Here is a 27,280-nt window from a genome sequence, read left to right as displayed (position 1 = left end):
CATATGGTGTTTTGGCTTTCATTAACAGGGGGATTGAGTTTAAGAGTCGTGAGATCTTGTTGCAGCTCTATAAAACTTTGGTTAGACTGCACTTGGAATACTGCGTCCAGTTCTGGGCGCCCTATTATAGGAAAGATGTGGATGCTTTGGAGAGGGTTCAGAGGAGGTTTACCAGGATGCTGCCTGGACTGGAGGGCTTATCTTATGAAGAGAGGTTGACTGAGCTCGGTCTCTTTTCATTGGAGAAAAGGAGGAGGAGAGGTGACCTAATTGAGGTATACAAGATAATGAGAGGCATGGATAGAGTTGATAGCCAGAGACTATTTCCCAGGGCAGAAATGGCTAGCACGAGGGGTCATAGTTTTAAGCTGGTTGGTGGAAAGTATAGAGGGGATGTCAGAGGCAGGTTCTTTACGCAGAGAGTTGTGAGAGCATGGAATGCGTTGCCAGCAGCAGTTGTGGAAGCAAGGTCATTGGGGTCATTTAAGAGACTGCTGGACATGCATATGGTCACAGAAATTTGAGGGTGCATACATGAGGATCAATGGTCGGCACAACATTGTGGGCTGAAGGGCCTGTTCTGTGCTGTACTGTTCTATGTTCTATGTTCTATTTCATTTCTTTGAAACTTCATTGTGATTTGTACAACTGAATGGCTTGCCAGACCATTTCAGAGGGCAACTGAGAGTCAACCACATTGCTGTGGGCTCCATCTCAGCTTGACCAGGTGAAGGTGGCAGATTTCCTTTCCTGAAGGACGTTGGTGAACGAGATGTGTTTTTCCGACATTTGGTTTCATAGTCACCAGCAGATTCTTAATTCCAGATTTTTTTAAAAAATCGAATTCAAATTCCACTGTCTGCTGTGGTGGGATTCGAACCAGGATCCTCAGAACATTAGCTGAGTTTCTGGATTTAAAAAAATCTAGTGATAATACCAAGATAATAAAATGTGAGGCTGGATGAGCACAGCAGGCCAAGCAGCATCTCAGGAGCACAAAAGCTGACGTTTCGGGCCTAGACCCTTCATCAGAGAGGGGGATGGGGTGAGGGTTCTGGAATAAATAGGGAGAGAGGGGGAGGCGGACCAAAGATGGAGAGAAAAGAAGATAGGTGGATAGAGTATAGGTGGGGAGGTAGGGAGGGGATAGGTCAGTCCAGGGAAGACGGACAGGTCAAGGAGGTGGGATGAGGTTAGTAGGTAGATGGGGGTGCAGCTTGGGGTGGGGGGAAGGGATGGGTGAGAGGAAGAACAGGTTAGGGAGGCAGAGACAGGTTGGACTGGTTTTGGGATGCACTGGGTGGAGGGGAAGAGCTGGGCTGGTTGTGTGGTGCAGTGGCGGGAGGGGATGAACTGGGCTGGTTTAGGGATGCAGTTGGGGAAGGGGAGATTTTGAAACTGGTGAAGTCCACATTGATGTCAAGATATTGATATCAATGTGGACTTCACCAGTTTCAGGTATCAATGTGGACTTCACCAGTTTCAAAATCTCCCCTTCCCCAACTGCATCCCTAAACCAGCCCAGTTCGTCTCCTCCCCCCACTGCACCACACAACCAGCCCAGCTCTTCCCCTCCACCCAGTGCATCCCAAAACCAGTCCAACCTGTCTCTGCCTCCCTAACCTGTTCTTCCTCTCACCCATCCCTTCCCCCCACCCCAAGCCGCACCCCCATCTACCTACTAACCTCATCCCACCTCCTTGACCTGTCCGTCTTCCCTGGACTGACCTATCCCCTCCCTGCCTCCCCACCTATACTCTATCCACCTATCTTCTTTTCTCTCCATCTTCGGTCCGCCTCCCCCTCTCTCCCTATTTATTCCAGAACCCTCACCCCATCCCCCTGTCTGATGAAGGGTCTAGGCCCGAAACGTCAGCTTTTGTGCTCCTGAGATGCTGCTTGGCCTGCTGTGCTCATCCAGCCTCACATTTTATTATCTTGGATTCTCCAGCATCTGCAGTTCCTATTATCTAGTGATAATACCACTTGGCCACCTCATTAATTCCACTTGTACACACACAGAGCAGGAATAGTAGCCTGATGTCAAACTACTTCTTGCCCAATGGTTGATTTTGCTTTTAAAAAGAAAATGGTTCAAAGGCTAAGGGGAGATAAATATCTCACGTGTTTGTGTATCCCTAAGAAAAATAACAGCTACCTTCTACCCAGCAACTACAGTAGTTACAGGAAAGCTCTGCGCATGCTACTGCTCTGGCTGAAGGAATCTGTAGAGAGAAGTAATGGGAAAAAAGTTCACTTTATTTTTATTTTAAAAAGTCTTTTAAGAAACAAGTTTAGTAAAGTATCAAATTTGATGTTGTAACAGGTAAAAACATTTCTGGTAAGCTGTGTAAATCAAGGTGACAAGCCTTAATAATTGCCTATAAAACATCATGATAAAATTAATTTTATACCGTGCAGTTAAAGTCGGTATGGGGGAATCGATGCTGATCTCAGTAAAAGCTGAGCTTTCTGAAGCACGAAAGCCCCCTGCAAGTTTTGGTGCTCTGCTGGTGATAGCTCTCCCAAATACAGAATCAACGGAGCTGAGTTTGACGGGATGAGGTTTATGTATGATTGTTGCATTATCATATTCATCTTCTGAAGTGTGGCACATCTCAGAAGTGAGTTTCCCTGTGTCCCCTAGAAGATCCAAGAGATTCCAGTCATCAGTTGCGACGTCATTTTGCAGGTAGAGGGCCACTTCTTGGTCTGATGGTGAAGACATCTGTATGATCTCCGTTCCATCTCGTTTCTGAAGGGACTTGCGACCGTATCTGACCCATTGAAAATGATCCTCAAATGGAGTCCAGGGATGCCACACTTGATAGGTGGTCATCTTCAATTGTAAAGATCCCAAAAGATCAGGTTCATGAAAAGAGGGGAATTGTCAAGTTATTTATGGTTATGGTGGAAAAAAATCCAATTGCATTTGAAGATTATTTTTGACATTTGCACTGTCATATAATGTTAAACTCAAAATGCAACAACTACCATATGTCATTAATTTAGAGCAATCACGGCACCCTATTAGAAGAAGGCTAAATTTCAAAACTACTTATCCTTGCATTCAAATACCTCTATAGCTTTTCTCATCCCCATCTCCACCCCAATTTTGGACTTGTACATTCCTGGCTTTAATCCATGCTTAGTGATTAAGTATTGCTGGAGTGGAAATTTCTGCAAGTGAAAATTCCGGACAGACTGAACTGGAACTATACCGTGCCCCATCTCTAGCCACTTACGAAAAGGTGCTGTTCAGAAGGACATAAAAAATTTGGTGAGTGGGAAGATTGTTGGCAAGTGAAGTTCAATGCAGTGAATTGCAAAATGATAGATTTTGGTAAAGCCATGGAGAAATTATATAAAGGATGAAAAAAAAGGCAATGATTTAGTGGCATTATCGCTCGACCATTAATCCAGAGGGCCTCATAACATTCCCGGGACCCAGGTTCAAATCACATCATAACAAATGGTGGAATTTTACTCTATAAAAATCTGGAAAGAAGAGTCTAATGATGACTGTGAAACTATTGACAATGGCAAGGAAAAACACATCTGATTCACTTTCGGGCAAGGAAGACAAAGAATAATACAGCACAAGAACAGGTCCTTTGACCGTCCAAGCCTGAACCGTTTTGCTGTTCCATACTAAAACTGTCTTCACTTACAGGATCCATACACCTCTATTCATGTATTTGTCCAGGTGCTTCTTGAATGTTGCTACTGTGTTTGCTTCCACCACCACTCGTAGCAGTGTCTTTCAGGCACTCACCACCCTTTGTGTGAAAAACTTGCCTCTGCTAAAAATCTTCCATCTTTATCTGGTATGGCCTACATGTGACTCCAGACCCCCAGCAATGTAGTTGATTTTTAACTGCCTTCTGGGTAATTAGGGATGGGCAATAAATGCTGGCACTAGCCCACATCCTGTGGATGAATTTAGGAATAAAAAGCAGAGGGACGTTGGTATATTAAGTGCATAAGTCATTAAAAGTGACAGGATCGGCTGAGAGTACTCATGAAACATATAATAGCCTAGGCTTCATAAACAAGAAGCACAGGGTACAAGAGCAAGGCGCCAATTTGAAGTGAAGGTACTGGTGTCATGGTAATATCACTGACCTAATAATTCAGAACCCCAGGATGCCATCTGGGGACTTAGGCTCAAATCTTGTCATGGCAGGACTTGAAAATTGAATTCAATAAAAATCTGAAATTAAAAACTAGTCTAATTGAAGTAGTCAAAATTATGAAAAGTCTGAGTAGACATGAATGGGTTGAATGGCGTACTTCTGCATTGTAACAATTCTGTGTTATTATTTTAATGTTTCAGACTTTTTTTTATTGCTGCAGTACCAATGTTTAAAAGTTAGGACAAGAGCAATTATCCACCCCCTCCACCCCCCCCCCCCCATTCTTTTTACCAGTGTTTGGCAGTATTACCTTCAGCTTTCAAGGCCTTAAGCTTTAAAATTCCCTCCCCAAATCTCTTTGCCTCTGTCTCTTCTTTTAAGGCACTGAGACAGGTATGTCTTGGACCGTGGGAGTTTTGTCACCTCTTCTAATGATTCTGTTGGTTAGATGTCAGTTTTTGTCTGAATATACTCCTGTGCGGGACCTTTGCTATTTCCAAGGAGGATGAACCAAAACTACAAAGAAATAAATTGGAACGAGTGAGGATGATATGCGAAAATGAGAAAGAAAATTGGAAAATTGTTTTACTAAGATGCTGCTTGGCCTGCCGTGTTCATCCAGCCCCACACTTTGTTATCTCGGATTCACCAGCATCTGCAGTTCCCATTATCACTGACTGTATAACCAGCTTTTGATGCCAGAAAGGCACTGTATTAAGTTGTGAAGAAGACATACGGAGTCTGCAAAGGGATATAAATAGGTGAAGGGCAAAAACTCGGCAGGTTTAGTTTAAACTCACGTACAAAAACATAACATTGTTTAAATGGAGAGCGATGGCAGAACTCTACAGTACAGAGGAATAAGGATCTCTTGGTACAAGAATCACAACATTCAGTCATAATGTCATACAGTACAGAAGAGGCCCTTCAGGCCATCAAGTCTGCACCAAACTTGACACCAATCCCACTTTCCAGTACTTGGCCCATAGCCTTGAATGTTAAGGCATTTCAAATGCTCATCCACAAATGTTTTAAAGGTTGCAAGGTTTCCTACCTCAACTTCCCTCCCACGCAATGCATTTTCAGGTTCCTACCATCCTCTAGCTGAAAAGATTTTTCATCAAATTCCCTCTCAGACTCTTCTCCTTCACCTTCTAAATAAAGCCCCCTTGTTATGTCCTTTCAACAAAGGGGAACAGCTGCTTCCGTTCCAATCTGTCCATAGCCCTTGTAATCCAATACACTCTGAAGGGTTCTGATCTGAAATGTTAACTTTCCTGCTCCTCTGATGCTGCCAGGCATGCTGTGTTCCTCCAGCTCCACACTGTGTTATCACCTCAAACAGGTCATCCCTCAATCTTCTTAAACAACCTGAGCTCATCCAGCCTCTATGTGGCTAAACTGCTTCATCCCAGGCAACATCCTGGTGAATCTCCTCTGCAGGTCCTCCAGTGCATCACATCCCATTATGGGCGGCACGATGGCTCAGTGGTTAGCACTGCAGCCTCACAGTGCCAGGGACCCAGGTTCGATTCCACCCTTGGGTGACTGTCTGTGCGGAGTTCGCACATTCTCCCTGTGTTCTGTATGGGTTTCCTCCAGGTGCTCCGGTTTCCTCCCACAGTCCAAAGATGTGCAGGCTATGTGGATCGGCCATGCTAAATTGCCCATAATGTTCAGGGATGTGTGGGTAATAGGGGAATGGGTCTGGGTGGGCTGCTTCAAGGGGTGGTGTGGACTTGTTGGGCCGAAGGGCCTGTTTCCACACTGTAGGGAATCTAGTCTAAATTCTTTCTATATAATGCAGCTACATTAAGTGATTCAAAAGGCAAATTGAACATTTTCTTTTGCTAATTGCAAGGAGGACGGAATATAAATGTATGAAAAGTTTGCTACAGTTGTACAGAGTGCTGGTGAGACCACATCTAGAGTTCTGTGTACAGTTTTGATCTCCCTACTTATGGGGAAGAAAAAACATGATTTGCATTGGAAGCAGTGCAGAGAAAGTTCTTGGAATGAAGGTGGGGTAAATTACTTTGAAGAAATAATGTACAGGCTAAGTCTGTGGCCATTGGAGTTTGGAAGAATGAGAGGTGATCTTTTTGAAACATATCCTGATGGATGCCCAACATATGTTTCCCAATTTGGGAGAGTCCATATGATGGGTTACAGTTTAAAACAGCTCTCTTAGTTAAAATACAGATGAAGAGAAAAATGCTTTCTCATAAGGTTGTGAGTCTGGGAACTCTCTTCCTAAGGCTCTCTGATTTTTTTTAACGCTGATTTTGATAAATTCTTGACTAAGTAGGGAGTAAAAAGATATACAGGAAAGTTGAGATCTCAATCACATCAGCCATAACTTCATTAAATGGTGAAGCTTGCTTCAGGGGTAGAATGGCCTATTCCTAGTTCATCTGTTTCAACCATGCTTCTGCCCCCTTTGCAATTTTCATAATTGTCTAAATTTACCCCTTGTTTAATCATTACACAAATTGGTGAATGGGCTCTCATCGTGCACTGATATTGTCCCTACCTCCCAGTCGGAAAGCTGGCACACTAGTTTTGCATGCTCCATAGGGTGTGTTATACACATTCGGACAAGTTGATTAAAATGAAATCGCGACGTTTGGCGAAGTGATTGGGAGATGACGCCGTGCTAGCATTGTGGAAACCTGTAGTCGGGTGAGGGGACGGTGGTTTGCCATTTTGAGGATGGTTCGATGGGAACTAGACTTGACCTGAAGCAACATATTTTTCGGAAACGCTCACCTTTCCGATCCAAGGGGATCAGGATGAAAAAAAAACCTGGAAGGTAGGGGCTGTTTGGTCAAGTCGCACGTTCTTAGCCTCCTGATATGATGTATTTATTCGGTGAGGCATGAAAATTGCGTTCGGTTGCCTGGTTACCTACTAGGCGAATGTGTCAATGTCCATGCAACAACAACTCGATACAGCGGGATGGCAACGTCATAATGGTTGGAACGTTTGGTGATGTCTAAAGACTCTAACTTTGATACTGCATTTTTGGAAACACAAGGTTCCAAAGAAAGAGACTGCACATTTTACCAATCAGCTGGATCTGATACCACTGTTTCTCCAAGGATGAGCTTTTCCCAACAATTTCTGACTTTTTTTAAATTTCTGAGCTCCAGCACCAGTATTTTAATATTTTGTTGCCTTCATATCTATTACTGTTTCTCTCTTTCTGAATGAGTTTGAAACCAACTGGTAATTGTCACCCCGCCCTCTCATAACTTCAGCAATCCTCCAAATCTTCGATCTTCCTTTCGAGCAATTGAACGGTTCTCACCCTCGCCACTTTTCCACACCCACTCTAAAATCTCCACCAATCAAAGTTCTCGCCAATAGACTGACCAATAGGATTTTTATTTCCACGGAAAGGCGGTACCATCTTTTACGTTCTGCCAATGGAAAATCTTGTCTCGCCTTTCCCGCACCTCCAGTTCCACTTCTGTCCAATAGTCTTCGAGGAACTCGCGTCTCTGGGTCGTATGTGACCAATAAGATTGTCTAGATGGCCGGGTTTTGTGTTGCTCTGTCCAATCAACGCAGCGATTACAGTATCAGGGCGTTCCGGTCCGGGAGGAGGAGAGGGGAGGGAGAACTCGTTTGTTCTTTGGGCTATGGCGGGGCAGGGGGATCCGGTTCAGAGGGAGATCCATCAGGACTGGGCCAACAGGGAATACATTGAAGTGATCACCAGCAGCATCAAGAAGATCGCGGATTTCCTGAATTCATTCGGTAAGAAGCCTCCGGTGACAGCGCACCCACCAAAGCATTGCTTCCTGTTTAAGTCTGACTTACTGGGTGCCAGGAACGTAGGGCCTGGTTCAGCTGATGTCCTACGTTTGTCGCTGGCTTTAACTGTCGACGGTAGGGAGGAAGTTAAATTTGCATTTACTCTCCAGAGATCGTTTTAAAGGGTTATTTCGCGATGGGGCGGTGACGAACGGAAGAGACGTTCCAAATTGAGCTGTGCTTCCTTTTTGCCTATCAGTCGCCTCGCCCTGTCGTTCGTGTGTGAATCAGAGGGCTAGTAGCTATTTGACCAGAGTGGAGCAAGCTCGTCTCGGCTGGCCTTCAGACAGGGGTTACTGAAGCTAATTCGAATGCCCCACTTACCAGTGAGACGAACTCACTTAATGCAGTCTGGACGTTTAACTGGTTTTAAACTGTTCTGCGTAATGGACGTAATTGTAATGTCATGTCTTAGTTATGTTTAATAAAAGCAAAACAGTGGTGTTGGAGGTCTGAAAGAAGAACAAAAGTGCTGGAAAAAATTCAGCAGGTCTGGCAGCACCTGTGGAGAGAAGCAGCGTTTGCGTTTCGAAATCTACATGACCTCACTACTGAAGAAGTCTTACCAGACTTAAAATCCTAATTCTTTCTCTCTTCCCAGATGCCACCAGATTGCTTCAAAAATTATCAGCATACAGCGTAGAAGAGGCATTGAGTAAAAGGATAGACAAGTTGTGCTGCAGCTTTATAGATCTTTAGTTAGGCCACGCTTGGAATATCGCATACAGTTCTGGTCACCAGAAGGAAGTGGATGCTTTGGAGAGGATACAGAAAACGCATACAAGGATGTTGCCTGGTATGGGGGCTTCTAGCTATGAAGAAAGTTTGGATAGACTGAATTTGTTTCCCCTGGCAAGCAGGAGATTGAGGGGCAAGCTGATAGAAGTTTATAAGATAGAGTGGAAAGTATGAGGATTTTTCCCAGGGTGAAGAAGTCAATTACTAGGGGACACGCATTGAAGGTGTGATGGGGAGGGAAGCTTAAGAGATGTGAAAAACTTGCTGTGCACACAAGAGGTGGTGAGTACCTGGAACACACTGCCAGAGGAGGTGGTGGAAGTAAACACAGTAGCAACATTCGATAAGCACGGAGATGAATATATGAATAGGAAGGGAATAGAGGAATATGGATCCTGTAAGTGAAGACAGTTTTGGTATGGAAGGGCAAAAAGTGTTAGTATGGTCTTGAAGGGCCTGCTCCTGTGCTGTATTCTTTGTAAGAGACCCTTCGACCTCTATCAAGTCAAGATGGGCTTTTATTAAGGTAAATAGCCAAAGTCATTTTCCCAGGGTAGGGGAATCCAAAATAGAGAACGTAGCTTTTAAGGTGAGAAGAGAAAGACATAAAAGGGATCTAAGAAGGAACTTTTTCATGCAGAGGGTTGTGCATGTATGGAATAAGCTACGTGAGGTGGTGGAGGCTGATACAGTTACAGCATTGAAAAGCAGCTGAATGGATACATGATTAGGAAGGGTTTGGAGAGATATGGGCCAAATGCTGACAAATTGGACTAGATTAATTTAAGGTATCTGCTTGGTGTGATGAACTTGGACCGAAGGGACTGTTGCTATGTTGCATATCTCTATGACTCTGCGTCTTACTACCAAAAATGAACTACTATTTACACCAGTCCCACTATCCTGCACTGGGCCCGTATCCTTGAAAGTTGTGACACTTTGCTCATATGAGCAAAGATGATATGCTCATCCAAATACTTTGTAGAGGTTGTGAAGCTACCCTCCCAGACAACACATTGCAGAGCCTCATCGCACTCAGTCAAAAGGTTTTCCTCAAATGTCCTTTACACCTGCCTTTCAGTTTTGAATTATGTTCCCTTGTTGTTGTTGTCCCTTCCATTAAGGGGAACAGATGTTTTCTATTCACTGTCTGTGTGCCTCAAAGCCCACAGAAAAGTACAGCACAGGAACATTCCTTAAGCCCGCCATGTCTGTGCTGACAGTGATGCCATTCCGAACTAGTCCCATCTGTGCGCACGTGGATAGGAAAGGTTTAGACCAAATGCCAGTTCAAGTTAGAAAATCTGGTTGGCGTGGATGAGTTGGGCTGAAATGTCTGTTTCTGTACTCTGACTCAAGTTTTTCTACCCCTCTCTGCAATCTTATACACCCCTATCATATTCCGTCCTCACCATTCTGTTCTCCAAAAACAAAACATCCTGAGCATATCCAGCCTCAGTCCGGGTTGGAACATTTCAGCTGAGAACAGTGTCCAGGTGAATCTCCTTTGCACCCTTTCCAATGCAATCAGTCCTTCCCGCAGTCAGGTGACCAGATCTGCACACACTACCCCGACCTGGCCTAACCAAAGCCCTGTACAGTTTTAACATAACCTCTCTGCTGCTATAATCTGTCATGACTGATGAAGGCAGGCGTCCTGTACGCTGCCATAGCTACCCCATTAACCTGTCCTGTCACCTTCAGGGATTGATAGACCAACACCACAAGATCCATCAGTTCCCCTGAGCTTCCTGGTGTCATACCATTCATTGCATACCCCCTTAAGCTTATTCAGTATGTTCTGTTCTTGGTTAACATATGAGATATGATATAGGCCTTGCAGATTTCGCATATAAAGCTGCAGCATAAGTTGCCTATCCATTTACTCATTGCCTCTTCCAGTGAAGGCAAGCATTTTTACTTCGTATGGAAGGGTAAAATGTGCCAGCACAGTTTTGGAGGGGTGAAGAGCCTGTTCCTGTGCTGTATTGTTCTTTGTTCATTATCAGTTGATCATTGATATTTTTCACTCAACCTGTTCAGACATGTTACGATGCTTTGGAGCAGGTGGGAACTTGTAGGGACATGCAGGCCATGTCGATTAGCCATGGTAAATGCAGGGTTACAGGGATGAGGGGGCTAGGTAAGATGCTGTTCAGATGGCTGGTACAAATGGCCTCTATTGGCACTGCAGGGATTGTATGATTCTTTGACTTGAACCTGGAGCTGCTGACCCAGATGCAGGGACTCTACTGCTGTGTAACAAGGGGCTGTAAAATAATTTGACCCTTTACAATGACCATCGGGATACATGGTAACCAGAAATCCGATAAGTAAATAATTCAGAGGAAGTATCTTTACCCAAGTTGCAGAACTCACTTCACAGGGATGGTCAAGGGAAATCAGTTTACCTTTGCAGAAAAACCTGACAAACCTGTGATGGAGAAGATTATAATGGCAGATTGAGTTGAGGAAAGATAGGAGGGGGCTCATAAACCTCTTGTGGGAAGTCTAGGACAAGCGGGTATAATCTCAGTATGCCCATTAATACAGAGAGGAGGAGGAATTTCTTCTTTCAGACAATTGTGAGCTTGAGTTTATTGCACAGAACTGTTGAGTCTGCATCATTTTAAGAGTATTTCCAGGCTGAGAGAGATTTTTGTTTTATTTGGTAAGGGGTATGGGGAATAGGCAGGAAACTGGAGTTGAGGATTATTAGGTTAGTTGTGATCTCACTGGGTTCCTGGACAGACTCAATGAGCTGAATGGTCTGTTTCTTCACTTGCATCTTACAGTCAAAAATGGCATGGACTGATTGAGCTGAATGATGCGATCCTGTGCCTCAGATCCTGTCGTGAAGAGAAAAATGCTGCAATACTATCTAATTACTTATAATCTGTTACCTGAAGTTTGCTATTTTTTTCTTTGTGAATTACCTGCTGCCTTGTGTTAGTTAAGTCTAAAGCAACAGTTCATTCATAGCCATCAAATTGGGAATCTGTAAAGAAGAGCATCTATAATTCTGTAACATCAGTGAATTCCATCTCCATGTTAAAGGAAGCTTTTTTAAGGTCTCCTTTACCCTGTTAGCAGGACAGGAACGCTCTTGCCTAACTTCCAACACTACTTCAATACTTCAGTAGAGACTGTGAATAATTTTCCAGCAAATGGGGCGGCACGGTGGCTCAGTGGTTAGCACTGCAGCCTCACAACGCCAGGAACCCAGGTTCAATTCCAGCCCCAGGTGACTGTCTGTGTGGAGTTTGCACATTCTCCCCATGTCTGCGTGGGTTTCCTCTGGGTGCTCCGTTTCCTCCCACAGTCCAAAGATGTGCAGGCTAGGTGGATTGGCCATGCTAAATTGCCCGTAGTGTTCGGGGTGTGTGGGTTATAGGGGGATGGGTCTGGGTGGGATGCTTCAAGGGCCGATGTGGACTTGGGCCAAAGGGCCTGTTTCCACACTGTAGGGAATCTAATCAAATTCTTCACCTTCTTGAGTTGAGGTAAAAATGTGATCATCTGATGCCATATGCTTGTTGTGTTAATAGGGTACAAATGTTTTACCTGATGGAGGTCTGGTAGTTAGATAAGCATGTGTATTTCATAGAATTCCTACAGTGTGGAACAAGACCATTCAGTCCATCAAGTCCACAATGACCTTCTGACGAGCATCCCAACCTGAGCCACCCCTCTCCCTATCCCTATAACCCGTCATTTAGCATGGCCAATCCACCTAGTGTGCACATCTTTGGACTATGAGAGGAAACTAGTGTACAGCAGAAACCCATGAAGGCACAGGGAGAAAATGCAAACTCTAGCTGGAATTGAACCCAGACCCCTGGTGCTGTGTTGCCCTGCCTAAATGGGAAAGCATTTGTTTGAATAAGGTTGACTTTCGAGTTGTAATGAAAGTTCCGAAATGATTGATCCTATCGCTTTAAGAAGAGTATTTTGACCTGTTGTTTTTCCATTGAAGAGAGGTCTTGAGACAGTTGCAAAGCTGTCTATTGAAAGCCCATGTGTGTGTGTGTGTGTGTGTGTGTGTGGGGTTTTTTTGTTAGAAACAGTTGCAGCAATGCGGTCCAAGCTCCCACAGAACCAGGATTTTTGGTAGCTGTTGCTGAATTTTAATCTGGGTTTGGAAGCTGCAGTACATCTTTCCCTGCTATCCTCTCTCTCAGAATTTTCTCTTGATGTTTTTCCTCCTGGACTGAAGAATTGCTTGTCAGACAATCAAGTTTTCTGGATTTGACAGGGGTGTGTTTGTGGGATGTTATGATACTGGAACATGATCTATTGTTCTGTTCAGTTTTCCAGTAGAGTTAAGTTATTCCAATTTCTTTTTTTCTTTTATTGTAATTTAACTTTAGTGTATGAATAAAGTGTGTTTTGCGCCAAATCTGATAGTTTGACCAATCAAATTGCATCCAGAATGCAACACCTGGCACTTGCCTTTAAAAGAAAAAATAGTTAGCGTCAAGGCTAACTTAATTTTGAGGGGGTTTGGTGTGGTTCATAATATGATTGAGTTTTGAAGTGTTGTTTCTTCTGCCTATGCTTTTTTTTGTAGCCTGTGGTTTGAGTACTTGTGAGAATCAATTAATGCTCCCTTCCTGATTTCCGAGCGCGCTCTCTGGCCTGCCCACAAACATAGCTCGGCGAGTTTCTCATCTCAGCTATGAGATGAGCTTAATATGGGCCATAACTTGCCACTCTGAACTCTTATTATTTGTAACTGCTGCTACTGTGCAACCAGGGAGGAACAATTCTAGTCAAGCAATTAATTTTATTTTATCTCGGACAACGGACTGGGTCACTTCCTCATAGTTGTGCTGAGCTGCCTCCGGAAAGCAGATGTAAATAACAGACAGTTCTGACTTGCAACCAAGGCTTAAAATGCTGGGTTTTTTAAAAAAATATGTAGTGGAACTCTTTCTTGGCTTTATTTTTGGAATAATGTCGTGATGTCTTAATCACTTTCCTACAGATACGTTCAGCTTTTAGAAGAGGTTAGATTGGTTATTGTTTTTAAAAAATGGGCATTTTTAAATCAGTAAGAATTCATATATCATTTACTTTTTTTGATTCCCATTTAAAGTCAAAGATTGACCCCCAAACTTTCCTGCTGTCCCATCTTTACTTTGCTCCCTCCTACCCCAAGAAATGAAAGTGTGTGTGTGTGTGTGAAGTAGAGCAGCTGATGTGATTGCAGCTTTCTGAATCTAAGCGAAAGCAAGATGAGAGATTAGTTTGAGACTTTAAGAAAAGGCAGTCATTTGAGATTGCTGCCATGAAAATTCATGACAGTTAGTCTGCTGTCCAGGTGTCAAAGTTTGAATTGGAGGAAACAGTGTACACGTGTAAAGGACGGATGTATGCAATTATACTTGCAGAAAATTAAAGTCTTTTCAAATCAACCTTACAATTGGGAAATTCTTAGTTCATAGAATCCCTACAGTGTGGAAACCGGCTCTTCAGCCTAACAAATTCACACTGCCCCACAGAGCATCCCACCCAGACCCATCCCCCTAGTCTACACATCCCTGAACGCTCAGGGCAATTTAGCATGGCCAATCCACTTAACCTGCACATCTTTGGACTGTGGGCGGAAACCCACACAGACATGGAGAATGTGCACTTGCCACACAGACAGTCACCCGAGGGTGGAAGCGAACTCAGGCCCCTGGCTCTGTGAGGCAGCAGTGCTAACCACCGTGCCGCCCTGGCTTGTATGTGGTTGTAGTTGAGAGTATGATCCCATTTAGAAGGCTTTCCCAGGATGGCTGTCTTAGGAAAGTAGGCACTTTGAGTACAGAGATTACTAAACCAAGCAAGAAACTTGATGAAAGTGTCTTCCTTGATTCAATCTGTTCTCAAAGAATTTTGACAGAAGTGAAGAGTGCCATGGGGCAGTGCAAATCTCTACTTGGCTCAGCTTTGCTGTTTTGATGCATCCTTTTGCATGATGGCTTTGAAACTTGCAGAGATATGGTTACTCTATCTCCAGAATGGTCACTCACTGAAACTTTAATCACTTGACCAGCTTCATTCCCTAGGATTAAGTCTAGCACAACCCCATTTCTAGTAGGACTGTCTACATATTGGAACAACATCTCCTGGGTGCACCTTTAAAAATTCCATCCTCCAGCTTCATGCCGTAGCTAGGGTTGTGGTTAGAGTTGCAGGTTGGTTCTGTTAGTGGCTACTGTTGTAGTTCAGCATTAGGCCTGGACAGTAACCAACCCAGTGTCCACAAACAGAGCTGTGTCACATCTCTGTCTTAAAAAAAGCGATAACCCACTACACCACCCCGGAGCTGCACAAATCCAAGCCTTTGCAGACAACGATTATCCTAACAGCTTTGCCAGCCATCGCCTTGCAAACAAACAACACCAAGAAGATACTGTAAAACAGGGGTCACACTGCCCTATGTTAGAAGTACATCGGAACTGCCGGCAAGACTCCTATGACATCTTGGAATAAGGATAGCATACAAACCAACAGCCACTCTTTGCCAGTTAGTCTCAAAGACTAAAAGAGTCCATACCCATGATTAGATTCCCTACAGTGTGGAAACAGGCCCTTCAGCCCAACAAGTTCACACCGCCCCTTGCACCATCCAAACCAGAACCAGCCCCCTACAACCCACACACCTCTGAACACTATGGGCAATTTAGCATGGCCAATCCACCTAGCCTGCACATCTTTGGACTGTGGGAGGAAACCGGAGCACCCAGGGGAAACCCACGCAGACACGGGGAGAATGTGCAAACTCTGCACAGACAGTCACCCAAGGCTGGAATCGAACCCAGGTCCCTGGTGCTGTGAGGCTGCAGTGTTAACCACTGAGCCACCGTGCCGCCCCGATGAGCAGGACAAATGTGACAAAAAAATACCATGCAGCAACTGCGAGAAACACTACGTAAGACAGACGGGCAGGAAACTCAACAGCAGATACATGAACACAACCCGCAGCAAAATGGCATGACCAACTCTCCCTCGTTTCACTACACTCTGACATAGAAGGACACCAATTTGACTGGGAATAAGTTTCAGTACTACGACAAGCAAGACAAAGATGAGCACGAGAATTCCCAGAGTCCTGGTTTTCAACCACTGATGTAAAAACAAGCATGTTGGAATAGTCCCCATACCACTGCGGTACCAAACTGGAAACCAGACTGCACGCCATGACAGACCAGATCGTATAAGTTCAGAGTGGGACAGAACAACCGCGCTTCAGTGGAGTCTGCCCAGTGCTGATGATGCCATCCAGTACAGAGATGAAATGTTTGCATGAAAACCAGTCAGCTCGGCAAACCAGCCAACAACTCCAACTTTCCCATACCACCTTTGTGTGAAAGGATCAGAAGGGATGGAGTTTGAAGTCCCATACAACGATAATCCTGTTTTTCTCATCTTTGTGATTTGCTTACATATCTGCTTCTCTATCTTCATCTGACTGTTGGGTGGTCTGTAGTATAATCTCATTAAGGTAACTGCTGCCTTTTTTTTATTTCGAAGCACTGCCTAGATGGCTAATTCAAAGAGAGTTGCAATGGTATCAATGTGGACTTCACCAGTTTCAAAATCTCCCCTTCCCCTACTGCATCCCTAAACCAGCCCAGTTCATCCCCTCCCCCCACTGCACCACACAACCAGCCCAGCTCTTCTCCCCCCCCCCCCCACCCACTGCATCCCAAAACCAGTCCAACCTGTCTCTGCCTCCCTAACCGGTTCTTCCTCTCACCCATCCCTTCCTCCCACCCCAAGCCGCACCCCCAGCTACCTACTAACCCCATCCCACCTCCTTGACCTGTCCGTCTTCCCTGGACTGACCTATCCCCTCCCTACTTCCCCACCTACACCCTCTCCACCTATCTTCTTTACTCTCCATCTTCGGTCCGCCTCCCCCTCTCTCCCTATTTATTCCAGTTCCCTCCCCCCATCCCCCTCTCTGATGAAGGGTCTAGGCCCGAAACGTCAGCTTTTGTGCTCCTGAGATGCTGCTTGGCCTGCTGTGTTCATCCAGCCTCACATTTTATTATCTGGCTAATTCAAAGACCCTTCTACGATGTCCTCCTTCATTACAGCAGTGATGGGTTCCTTTATCAATAATGTAATACCCCCACATCTGTTACTTCTGCTCCTATACTGCCTGAGAATTCTATGCCTTGAACCATTGAGCTGCTACTGAGTTCCACAAGCGTTCACTCCCTCCACCACCAGCACTCAGCAACAGTGTGTACTATCTACAAGATGCAATGCAGAAATTCACCAAAGATCCTCCGAAGGCACCTTCCAAATCCGCGGCCACTTCCACCTAGAAGGACAAGGGCATCTGACATATAGGAACAACATCACCTCCAAGCTCCCCTTCAAGTCACTCACTTGGAAATGTATCGCCGTGCCCTGGGTCAAAATCCTTGAATACCCTCCCTTAATAGCATTGTGGGTCAAGCTACAGCAGGAGGACTGCAGTGGTTCAAAAAGGCAGCTCACCACCACCTTCTCAAGGGCAACTAGGGATGGGCAATAAATGCTGACCATGCTGGCGATGCCCACATCGCATAAATGAATAAGGGGTGGGGGGGGAAGTCTTGCCCTTATCCCAGCCATGTCTCATTGCATGCCACTGTATCATATTCCCATGTGTTGATCAGTGCTGTAAGTTCATCTGCCTCACCAGTCAAGCTCTTGCATTAAAATAGATACAATTTGTGTCAATCTCCCTTAGTCTTGTGAACTTCAGAAAGCAGAAGGTTTTCCAAAAGAACTGGAGAGGAAGGAAAGAGGTTGATAGACCGAATTGAAAAGTCAATGACTTGAAGAGCCGTTGGATTCAAAGTTAACTCTGTTTCTCTCTCCACAGGTGCTGCCACACCTGCTAAGATTTTTCCAGTCTGTTTTTATTTGAAAAGTCGCCATTTGGTGGTCTTGCCCAGACCAACCGTCATCCTTGCACAAAGAGGGGTTAATAATGTTGGCCACGGGTGTAATTCCAAGCCCATTTTTAAAGCTGTACATTCTGTCTTTTATTTCTGGAGTGTGTCTTAATTTAGTTTATCCAGATAAACAGAGGTGGAGCAGCAGAGTTGGTTGGAGCAAAGGAGCTTCTCTATAAAGCTATACCATTCCAAGTGTTAAGACGTGGCTATCAATGTGTCCCGGGTAATGAATAGGCCACAGTTTGACCACTGAGTGATTTTGGACACTATGTAGTATAGAAAGGTTATTCACATCTTGGTGTTTAGTGAAGACTGACTGGAAAGATGCCAATGTTGATAAACTTGCTATGAGGGGAGAAGTGAGCTGCTTATTTCCACTGCAGGAGAGAAGGCTTGAGATGGAACAGGAAGATGGGGTTGAGTGGGTTGCTCTGTGGAGAGCCAGCATGGACTCACTGGGCAAACTGGTCTGTTCTTGCATCATAATGCTTCTATGTAGAAAAATTCCTCCTTGTTGGAAAGATTGACACCCCTTTAGTACTTAAGTATTGGCTGTTGCTGCCTTGTGTGAAGTCTTGTGTGAACTGTGGCAATGCGTGGCTGATTCTATGTGCGTTGATAGAGCAGAGCATTCTTGCGAGAATATCTGCTTCCTCTTCGTGAGACATTATGATTTCTGTGCATGGGTTAATGTAAAACTTTTGATTTAGCAAAATTCAAGTGTTTCCCTGAATAGAGCAGGGAATGTGGAATCTGGACCTGTTGGATGTAAATAAGTCCACGAAATATCTTGCTGCTTCAACCTTGGAGTTCCCAGAACATTATAAAACAAAGCTCATGTGCCATAGTGATAAACTATCAGGACAGATGAAACTTGTTCAGAGAGGTAAGTTATGAGGTGTGTCTTAAGGGAGGAGAAAGCTCAGGAGATGTTTAGAGGAGTAAACAGTGAGCTTGGGATGTAGGCAGCTGAGCAATGCAAACTGGGACTGAGCCGGAATCCAGAATTGGAAATTCTTGGAATTTATTCTGAAGAAGGGTCCCGACCTGAAATGCCAACTTTCCTGATCCTCTGATGCTGCCTGGCCTACTGTGTTCCTCCAGCACCACATTGTGTTATCACTGATCTTGGAAGGATTGGAGAAGGTGGGGCTAGCTAATGAGGGATTTGAATGAAATAAGCTAGTAGAGCCTTTATCTAAACTGCCATGTGCAGAAAGCTCTGAAGGCTGCAAGATAGCAGAAAGGACAGCAGATTTGCTGAAAGACTGTAATGAGCAGATTCATCCATTAATGTATTTACCGACTATCTACAGCAGAGTTAAAACAATGAAAAAAGTGCAATATTAACAACTTTGGCTAAAACTAAAATTGCCAAAAAGCTGATTTATTGGTAGGCTTCCAGAAAAGGAACATTCATCAGAGACCAGCTTGGTCTAAGGAACTCCCATTAGAAATGATTTTTCCATTTCTGATGTCCTTTGAGATTCAATGTCACTGCTAGTTCAGAGGAATGAAGCGAACATTTCTCCAAACAGATGCAAGCTTGGCCTTTTATGTGCTTCCAGCATGTAATTTTTAACCCCATTCACAGGCTTAGTTGCTGGCCACGCGATTCTCAGAGCTTTGTGGAAATTGTATTGAGAAGAACAAGATGAATGGATTTGGCTTTGTAGAGCACCTGTGCTCTGTTTGTGACAAACGCACGTCGACCAATGTGATCTACTGCATCCACTGTTCCTAAAGTGACCTCCTCTACATCAGTGAGACCAAGTGGAAGCTCTGAGACTGTAGAGCACCTGCGCTCGGTTCGTGACTAATGACAACACCTTTCCAGTGGTGAACCATTTCAACTCCCCCCTCCCACTCCCTGGGTGGCATGTCCATCCTGGGCCACCTCCAGTGCCACAATGACACCACCCAGAAACTGGAGGAGCAGCACCCCATATTCCACCTTGGGAGCCTACAACCCAATGCTCTCAATGTGGACTTTACCAGTTTCAAAACGTCCCTACCCCCGGCCTCGTCCCATGGCCATCCCTCGCTCTCCCTCCTTGACCTGACTCAACCTGCCCATCTTCTCTCTCACCTCACTGACCATTCCCCACCACTCCCTGCCTGCACTCACTTATCACCCAAACCACCTACCTTACCCAGCCCCACCCCTCCTCTCTCTATTTATTTCCCAGATCCCTTCCCCAACCCAATCCTGAAGAAGGGTCCTGACCCGAAACGTCAGCTTTCTTGCTCCTCTGTTGCTTGGGCTGCTGTGTTCATCCAGCTCTGTACACCTTTTTGTTATCTATAATTTGCAGTTTCTTGTTTGCGCCCCTTTGAAAAAGCAATCTCTTTTGATTTTTCCTTTTGACACTCGTTATTTGAATTAACATTTTAAAGGCTCATGTTGCTAGGCAACGAGACGCAAGATGCTAGAGATACACATGATTCATCGAAGGGCTTTTCTTTTCTGTTCCTTACAAACATTTAGCCATCGTTTACCCTCTTTACCCCTCATGCAGCAATATTGTTGAGTATACTGAATATATCAGTATCGGTACTCTTTGAGAAAAGTCATTTGTGAGCTAATGCATTAATGCTGTGTCATTATGCTTTGGGTGTGATGTTGTTAATTTGTCTTCTCAAACTGTCTTCACCGTCATTCCTAGGACTTCCATGTTGCAAGTGAACACAACATATAAATTTCATAACATTGTCTTTTTGTACGGGATTTAACTGAAATTCTAACAATGTTACTGATTACTGAACGCAACCATTAAATACCTTGTGCTCTATATTTTGTCTGTTTGGAAAATGCACCCCCCCCCACATACTCAAGCAGTACAGACAATGTTTGCTTTGGTCATGAGAATAAGCTGTGGTGCTTTCAAATAAGTTGTGTTCCAATATTCAATGGCTGAGGGCAGTTTTTAAAGCACACTGGTTCTACTCCTTTTAGTTCCAGGTGCACTAGGTTCACAATTGAATTGGCAGCACAAAGTAAACTTGCTGGAAGGGTCTAGGCCCGAAACGTCAGCTTTTGTGCTCCTGAGATGCTGCTTGGCCTGCTGTGTTCATCCAGCTCCACACTTTATTATCTCGGATTCTCCAGCATCTGCAGTTCCCATTATCATGGATTCTCTTGCTGTCCTCTTTCGGGGAGATGTTTGACTGAGGTGCTGTCTGTACGGTGGCTCGCTAGTGCTGGGAGGCAGCTGCACTAACCAGTGATAAAGAGACCTGCAGATGCTGGAGAATCCGAGATAGCAAAGTGTGGAGCAGGCAAGGCAGCATCTTAGGAGCACAAAAGCTGACGTTTCGGGCTGTGTTCATCCAGCTCCGCACTTTTTTGTTATCTCGGATTCTCCATCATCTGCAGGTCCCATTATCTCTGATACAGTTTTAACCTCACTGCGAAGCCTCTTCCAGGAATGCCTAACCTGAAGAAGTTACCCTCCAGCCTCCTACCCTCCCTCATCAGAACAGTCTTCCCCATCCCCCTCTCTGATGAAGGGTCTAGGCCTGAAACGTCAGCTTTTGTGCTCCTGAGATGCTGCTTGACCTGCTGTGTTCATCCAGCTTCACACTCTTATCTCAGATTCTCCAGCATCTGCAGTTCCCATTATCTCTGCTATAACAAGTGTTTTGTTAACGCAAATTCACTGTAACACGACTGATGAATAGTGGATGCTGTTTGGAGAACTTGAACTTTTGTGCTGTACAGGTGTAGCGATTTCCCTAAAATGTGATTTTGCTATGATTTTCTAGAGCGCAAGGTCACACAAGAGCGCAACTGTTGTGTAATGGCGAAGCACCTGTACTGCAGGGACAATGCTTCAAAAGTATTAAATTGGTTGTAAAATACTTTGGCTGATTGAGGTTGTGAGAGGCATGATATAAATGCAAGTCTAGAATGAAACTAGATGGCTGCTTGTTTTAAAGCACTTAACATGTTTACTGTGGTGTTGTTGGCAAATCTGGTACATAATATGGACCAAAATGGATTTGAGGTGAATTTTTTTTCAGAGGGTGGTTTGTATGTAGAATGAACTGCCGGAGGAAGTGGTGGATGCAAGTATAGTTACAAAATTTAAAAGGCATTTGGATAAGTGCATGAATAAGAAAAGATTGGAGGGATGGGGGCCAAATGCAGGCAGGTGGGACTTGTTTGGTTTTGGAACATGGTCGGTGTGGACTGCTTGGACCAAAGGTTCTATGTCCATACTGTATGACTCTGTGACTGTAACTTAGATTTATCGTTGGGGCTAATTTGTAGTATATTGCCGTCAAAAGGAATACTTTGTTATACTGAAATGTTTTTGTTTTCATTTGTGCAGACATGTCCTGCCGTTCACGGTTAGCTACATTGAATGAAAAGCTGACCGCATTAGAGCGAAGGATCGAGTACATCGAGGCAAGGGTAAGAGTTTAATGTTTAACAAATAAATCGCATTGAGAGAAAATGTTTAATTCAGTGTTGTCAGATTTGAGGAGATGTTTTCCTATATTTGAGCCTGTTTGTGGTCATGTAAAATCCATTCTCGTCATCTCCAGGAAGCTCATGTGTGGTTGGTTGATGGAGGGCATTTCACTTTCATCACTTGATGGTATAGAACTTGAGCATCTCTGGAAGGGGGAGAAAAGTCAAATTTTGTTAATGCTTTTCAACTTGCACTCATTTTATAAACGTTGTATTCTCCCCAAAACTGGTATTCTTACAAATAGTGATAATGGGAACTGCAGATGCTGGAGAATCCAGGATAATGAAGTGTGGAGCTGGATGAACACAGGCCAAGCAGCATCTCAGGAGCACAAAAGCTGACGTTTCGGGCCTAGACCCTTCATCAGAGAGGGGGATGGGGAGAGGGTTCTGGAATAAATAGGGAAAGAGGGAGAGGCGGACCGAAGATGGAGAGTAAAGAAGATAGGTGGAGAGAGTATAGGTGGGGAGGTAGGGAGGGGATAGGTCAGTCCAGGGAAGACGGACAGGTCAAGGAGGTGGGATGAGGTTAGTAGGTAGATGGAGGTGTGGCTTGGGGTGGGAGGAAGGGATGGGTGAGAGGAAGAACCGGTTAGGGAGGTAGAGACAGGTTGGACCGGTTTTGGGATGCCGTGGGTGGAGGGGAAGAGCTGGACTGGTTGTGTGGTGCAGTGGGGGGAGGAGACGAACTGGGCTGGTTTTGGGATGCGGTGGCGGGGGGAAGGGGAGATTTTGAAGCTGGTGAAGTCCTCGTTGATACCATTGGGCTGCAGGGTTCCCAAGCGGAATATGAGTTGCTGTTCCTGCAACCTTCGGGTGGCGTCATTGTGGCACTACAGGAGGCCCATGATGGACATGTCATCTAAAGAATGGGAGGGGGAGTGGAAATGGTTCGTGACTGGGAGGTGCAGTTGTTTATTGCGAACCGAGCGGAGGTGTTTTGCAAAGCGGTCCCCAAGCCTCCGCTTGGTTTCCCCAATGTAGCGGAAGCCACACTGGGTACATCTGCCAATGTGGTATACTGCATCCACTGTACCCGGTGTGGCTACCTCTACATTGGGGAAACCAAGCGGAGGCTTGGGGACCGCTTTGCAGAACACCTCCGCTCGGTTCGCAATAAACAACTGCACCTCCCAGTCGCAAACCATTTCCACTCCCCCTCCCATTCTTTAGATGACATGTCCATCATGGGCCTCCTGTAGTGCCACAATGATGCCACCCGAAGGTTGCAGGAACAGCAACTCATATTCCGCTTGGGAACCCTGCAGCCCAATGGTATCAACATGGACTTCACCAGCTTCAAAATCTCCCCTCCTCCCCCCCCCCCCCCCCCCACCCCCCAACCGCATCCCAAAACCAGCCCAGTTCGTCCCCTCCCCCCACTGCACCACACAACCAGCCCAGCTCTTCCCCTCCACCCACTGCATCCCAAAACCGGTCCTACCTGTCTCTGCCTCCCCAACCTGTTCTTCCTCTCACCCATCCCTTCCTCCCACCCCAAGCCGCACCTCCATATCCTAGCTACTAACCTCATCCCACCTCCTTGACCTGTCTGTCTTCCCTGGACTGACCTATCCCCTCCCCACCTAATACTCTCCTCTCCACCTATCTTCTTTTCTCTCCATCTTCGGTCCGCCTCCCCCTCTTTCCCTATTTATTCCAGAACCCTCACCCCATCTCCCTCTCTGAAGGGTCTAGGCCCGAAACGTCAGCTTTTGTGCTCCTGAGATGTTGCTGGGCCTGCTGTGTTCATCCAGCCTCACATTATTTGTAAGAATATAGTCCTGGTGAGTGCGAGATAAGAATATTTTTTCCCGATTAATATTCAATTTTATTGCCACTCTATGAAGTGCTTCAGTGTATTGCTTTGGATGTGGGTGTTCAACATAATACTAAATGACTTTTTGCTTCTCTTGCAATATTCATAACCTTGGAAATGAGAATAGATCCTACAAACCTTTTGAGCCATTTAATAAAATCATGGCTGAACTCAAATTTCCTTGCCGACCGATCCTTAAATCTCTGATGCAGTTAAGAGTCCAAAAATCTACTAACGTCAGTTTTGAATATTTTCTTGTCTGACCTCTGGGCTCAGGAACTCCAGCAGATCCCAGCCCTCTAATGTAAAGAAATTCTCACTTCAGTCTGAAGTGAATGACCTCTTATCCTGAGATGATGCCCCATACTTTGTCCAAACATCCCAGTTCTTGATTGTGCAGGGGAGTCTCTGCCTCTTTCTAAATTAACTAATAGTAATGATTCAAACTACCCTGAGTGAGGCAAGGTGATAAGGGATCAAAACATTTGCCGAACCTTATGAAACAGCAGTGAAAGCTCACTAACTGGTAAGGAGGACGTGTCAAACTCCATCTAAAATGTGATCCATGAGGAATGATGATGCACCTCCACCCCTACAGTGCCCAGTGTTCTTTTGAATGCCTGTACTGTGTCAGTGGATTCTACATGCTCCGTCTGTGTGGATACTCAAGCCCAGGTGTAAGTATGGAAGAAGGTCAAACATTGGAGCTCCCCTGCGCCCCCCCCCCCCCGCCAACTCCCCTCATGACCTGTTACTGTCCACTTTGTCCATGTCTAGGAGCAGGTTCATGAGGCGATCCTTTGACTTGCCGGTCGTCCTCTGCACATACTGCCTGCAGATCAAGAACGTGGAGCTGAAGGGCAGCCAAACATTTGAAAGCAGACCCTTTCGCAATTTTAAAAAAAAAAGACAAGGTGGGGGACTGTGAATAAAAGCATTCTAAATAAACGTGGAATACTGTTTCCTCCAGGTCTCTCAAACTGTATGTGGTGCCTGTGTTTCTGAATCTTGCAATATGTTTACACTTGAAGTCTGGAACCATGGATAAGAAATGAACCATTTCATATAGACACCCAGCATCAGCATCCATCATTTCTTCAGATTCAGTATCTGTAGCCCCAGAAAAAAACAGGAGGCAGTGACTGAGTGATACTATAACAGATGATGGAATTTGCATTCAATAAGAACCTAGAATGAAAGAAGACCCCAGTGATGACCATAATTAGATGGGCCACTGGAAACCATTGTGGAAAAAAGAACATCCAGTTCATTAATAAGATATAACAGTGTGGAGCTGGAGGAACACAGCAGGTCAGGCCATCATTTCTGAAGAAGGGTCCCAGCCTGAAACGTTGGCGTTCCTGCTCCTCTGGTGCTTCCCAGCCTGCTGTGTTCCTCCAGCTCCACACTGTGTTATCTCTAACTTCAGCTTCGGCATTTCTTACTATCTCAGCTAGGTCGTTAATGTCCTTTTTAGGGAAGGACACCCTTATCTGGTCCTGATGTATTTGTGACTCCAGACCCAGAGTGATGGAGTTGAATTTTAACTGCTCTTTGGGTTATTAGGGATTGGCAATAAATAGTGGCCTGGCCAGCTACGCACAAATGCATTATTTTATTTTTAAATATGTGCCTTGATTCTGCAGTCAAAAATTCTCCTCGACACACACACACCTCTGAAATTCTCTGTTGCCCAATGGTCTCTCCCACGGCCAGCTTTATGCAGTCCCACCAGAAACCAATCCAAACCCATTTCATAACAGGCCCCAATCTCCCCCACAGAAGTTTTGACTCTCTTGGCTAAAACCCAAGCTCAGAGGTGAAGATATTTAATTTTGAAGATCACTCCCATTCAGTGTTTAACATCAGGATCACTTCAGTAGCCTGGACAAGTGATTGACACTTGTCTTTGAACTTTTTGTAGGAATATGTTTACGATGTGAAATTGCTACTAACGGTTCTCCCTTTCTCTCCCACACACTCTCTCTCTCTCTCTCTCTCTCTCTCTCTCTCTCTCTCTCTCTCTCTCTCTCTCTCTCTCTCTCTCTCTCTCTCTCTCTCTCTCTCTCTCTCTCCTCCTCCCCCCCCCCCCGATTCTGCAGGTTACCAAAGGAGAGACTCTGACCTAAGATGAGTGCATCTCCAGAACTGCTTGGATTGTGGACTTGCTGTAATCATGTCAGTGAAGAACAAAACCATTATAAGTTTATCGAACTTCTGCCTTGGACCTCCGTTCCTTTCTATCAAAACTCTGATCATTTGAAGCTTTTAAAGAGAGAATTTGAAATAATGTGGACTACGACTTCTAATCTATGTTGGCTCGCTCCCACATTGATGAAAGTAGGAGCACTGATATAAACAGGGAATGAGTCGGGTTGGGGAAGGGAACACTGGGATTGGGGGTATTATGCCAACTGTATCTGTGGTAACATGCACTTATATTCGCTCCTCCACCCCCCCCCCCCCACCAAGGTTTCTGGAACTCTGTTCTAAACACAGTGTAATGAAAGCAGAGTCCAGTCTTTCTATTTTATTCTTTGAATAACACAACCGTTTGTAATACTCAGTGTGCTAACTATCTAGCAATCTCCTCGATGAGAGAGTACAGTGTTTTTTAAAGACATTACATATGTAATTTTTTGGGAAGGGGAGGGTGGATGAGTATCACAAATAAATGATCATTTTGTGGTTTATTTTCATTGCTCCAGAGTGGTTCATTTGTGTGTTGGAAATAAAGATGTGGAACAAAACAGTCTCTTTTGTATTATTGAAGGGTATACTGTATTTATTTTCATTTAGCTTTTTTTTTAAGCAGGTTTTTGATAATGGGATAAGTTGCCTAAATGCCCTTTCCTCTTGGTCAGCTGAACTGCCGTGTCTTGCTTTGATGTGGGATTGTTTCAGAAGTGGAACTGTTCCATAGTTGTTGTTGTTTGCATCTTAGTAAGTATGTTGCTATACCTTTTTTAAGAGAAACATTATTACATCATCATTGTGATGTTACAGTGACATGAGGTTTTAAGTGTTTCTAACTCCGTCTTGCCTCAGATCATTTGAGGCATATGCTATTGGGAGGCATGCTGCTCTGTGTAACCTACTAGTTTAATACTAGCCCAGCCATCTGTGCCTGAGGCACATGATATTTGCTATGTAATTGTTAACTGTAACATTTGTTGGATTCTTCAATACCATGATATCAACATTCATTTTCTTATGTTACGAGGCATAACAGGAGTAGTACCGTTACCTTTTTTTAAATAATGCAAACTTCAGTTAGCAGTCAAGTGGCAACGCTAGTGATTGCACAAAGATTAAAGCTTCTTTTACCAGAAGCCCAAAAATG

At 44.7% G+C, this 27,280-nt stretch overlaps 2 protein-coding genes across 2 annotated transcripts; one reads left to right on the top strand and one right to left on the bottom strand.

Annotated features, from left to right (window-relative positions):
• Positions 1–2,305: 2,305 nt before the first annotated feature.
• On the bottom strand, positions 2,306–7,086 carry LOC125460474 (FANCD2 opposite strand protein-like). The gene is made up of 2 exons (XM_048547997.1): positions 6,906–7,086; positions 2,306–2,839 (listed from the first exon to the last, which is right to left on the bottom strand). The coding sequence occupies exon 2, from the start codon at positions 2,837–2,839 to the stop codon at positions 2,306–2,308; it is 534 nt and encodes a 177-aa protein (XP_048403954.1). The 5' UTR covers positions 6,906–7,086.
• A 638-nt stretch (positions 7,087–7,724) lies between these two features.
• brk1 (BRICK1 subunit of SCAR/WAVE actin nucleating complex) lies at positions 7,725–26,687 on the top strand. Its single transcript, XM_048547273.2, has 3 exons — positions 7,725–7,898; positions 21,976–22,058; positions 26,040–26,687. Exons 1-3 carry the CDS (start codon positions 7,781–7,783, stop codon positions 26,064–26,066), a joined length of 228 nt encoding a protein of 75 aa, XP_048403230.1. The 5' UTR covers positions 7,725–7,780; the 3' UTR covers positions 26,067–26,687.
• The last annotated feature ends 593 nt before the right edge of the window (positions 26,688–27,280 follow it).

Source organism: Stegostoma tigrinum, chromosome 11 (assembly GCF_030684315.1).
Source record: "Stegostoma tigrinum isolate sSteTig4 chromosome 11, sSteTig4.hap1, whole genome shotgun sequence".
Lineage (NCBI taxonomy): Eukaryota > Metazoa > Chordata > Chondrichthyes > Orectolobiformes > Stegostomatidae > Stegostoma > Stegostoma tigrinum.
The sequence above is the reverse complement of the archived record's forward strand: the minus strand, read 5'-3'. Positions and strand labels throughout refer to the sequence as shown.

Excerpts from the sequence above, each read along its gene's own strand:
- brk1 (XM_048547273.2), top strand. The coding sequence starts at position 7,781 with ATGGCGGGGCAGGGGGATCCGGTTCAGAGGGAGATCCATCAGGACTGG. Across the intron at positions 7,899-21,975 it reads GGATTTCCTGAATTCATTCG|ACATGTCCTGCCGTTCACGG; the intron begins GTAAGAAGCCTC and ends TCATTTGTGCAG. Across the intron at positions 22,059-26,039 it reads TCGAGTACATCGAGGCAAGG|GTTACCAAAGGAGAGACTCT; the intron begins GTAAGAGTTTAA and ends CCGATTCTGCAG.
- LOC125460474 (XM_048547997.1), bottom strand. The coding sequence starts at position 2,839 with ATGACCACCTATCAAGTGTGGCATCCCTGGACTCCATTTGAGGATCAT.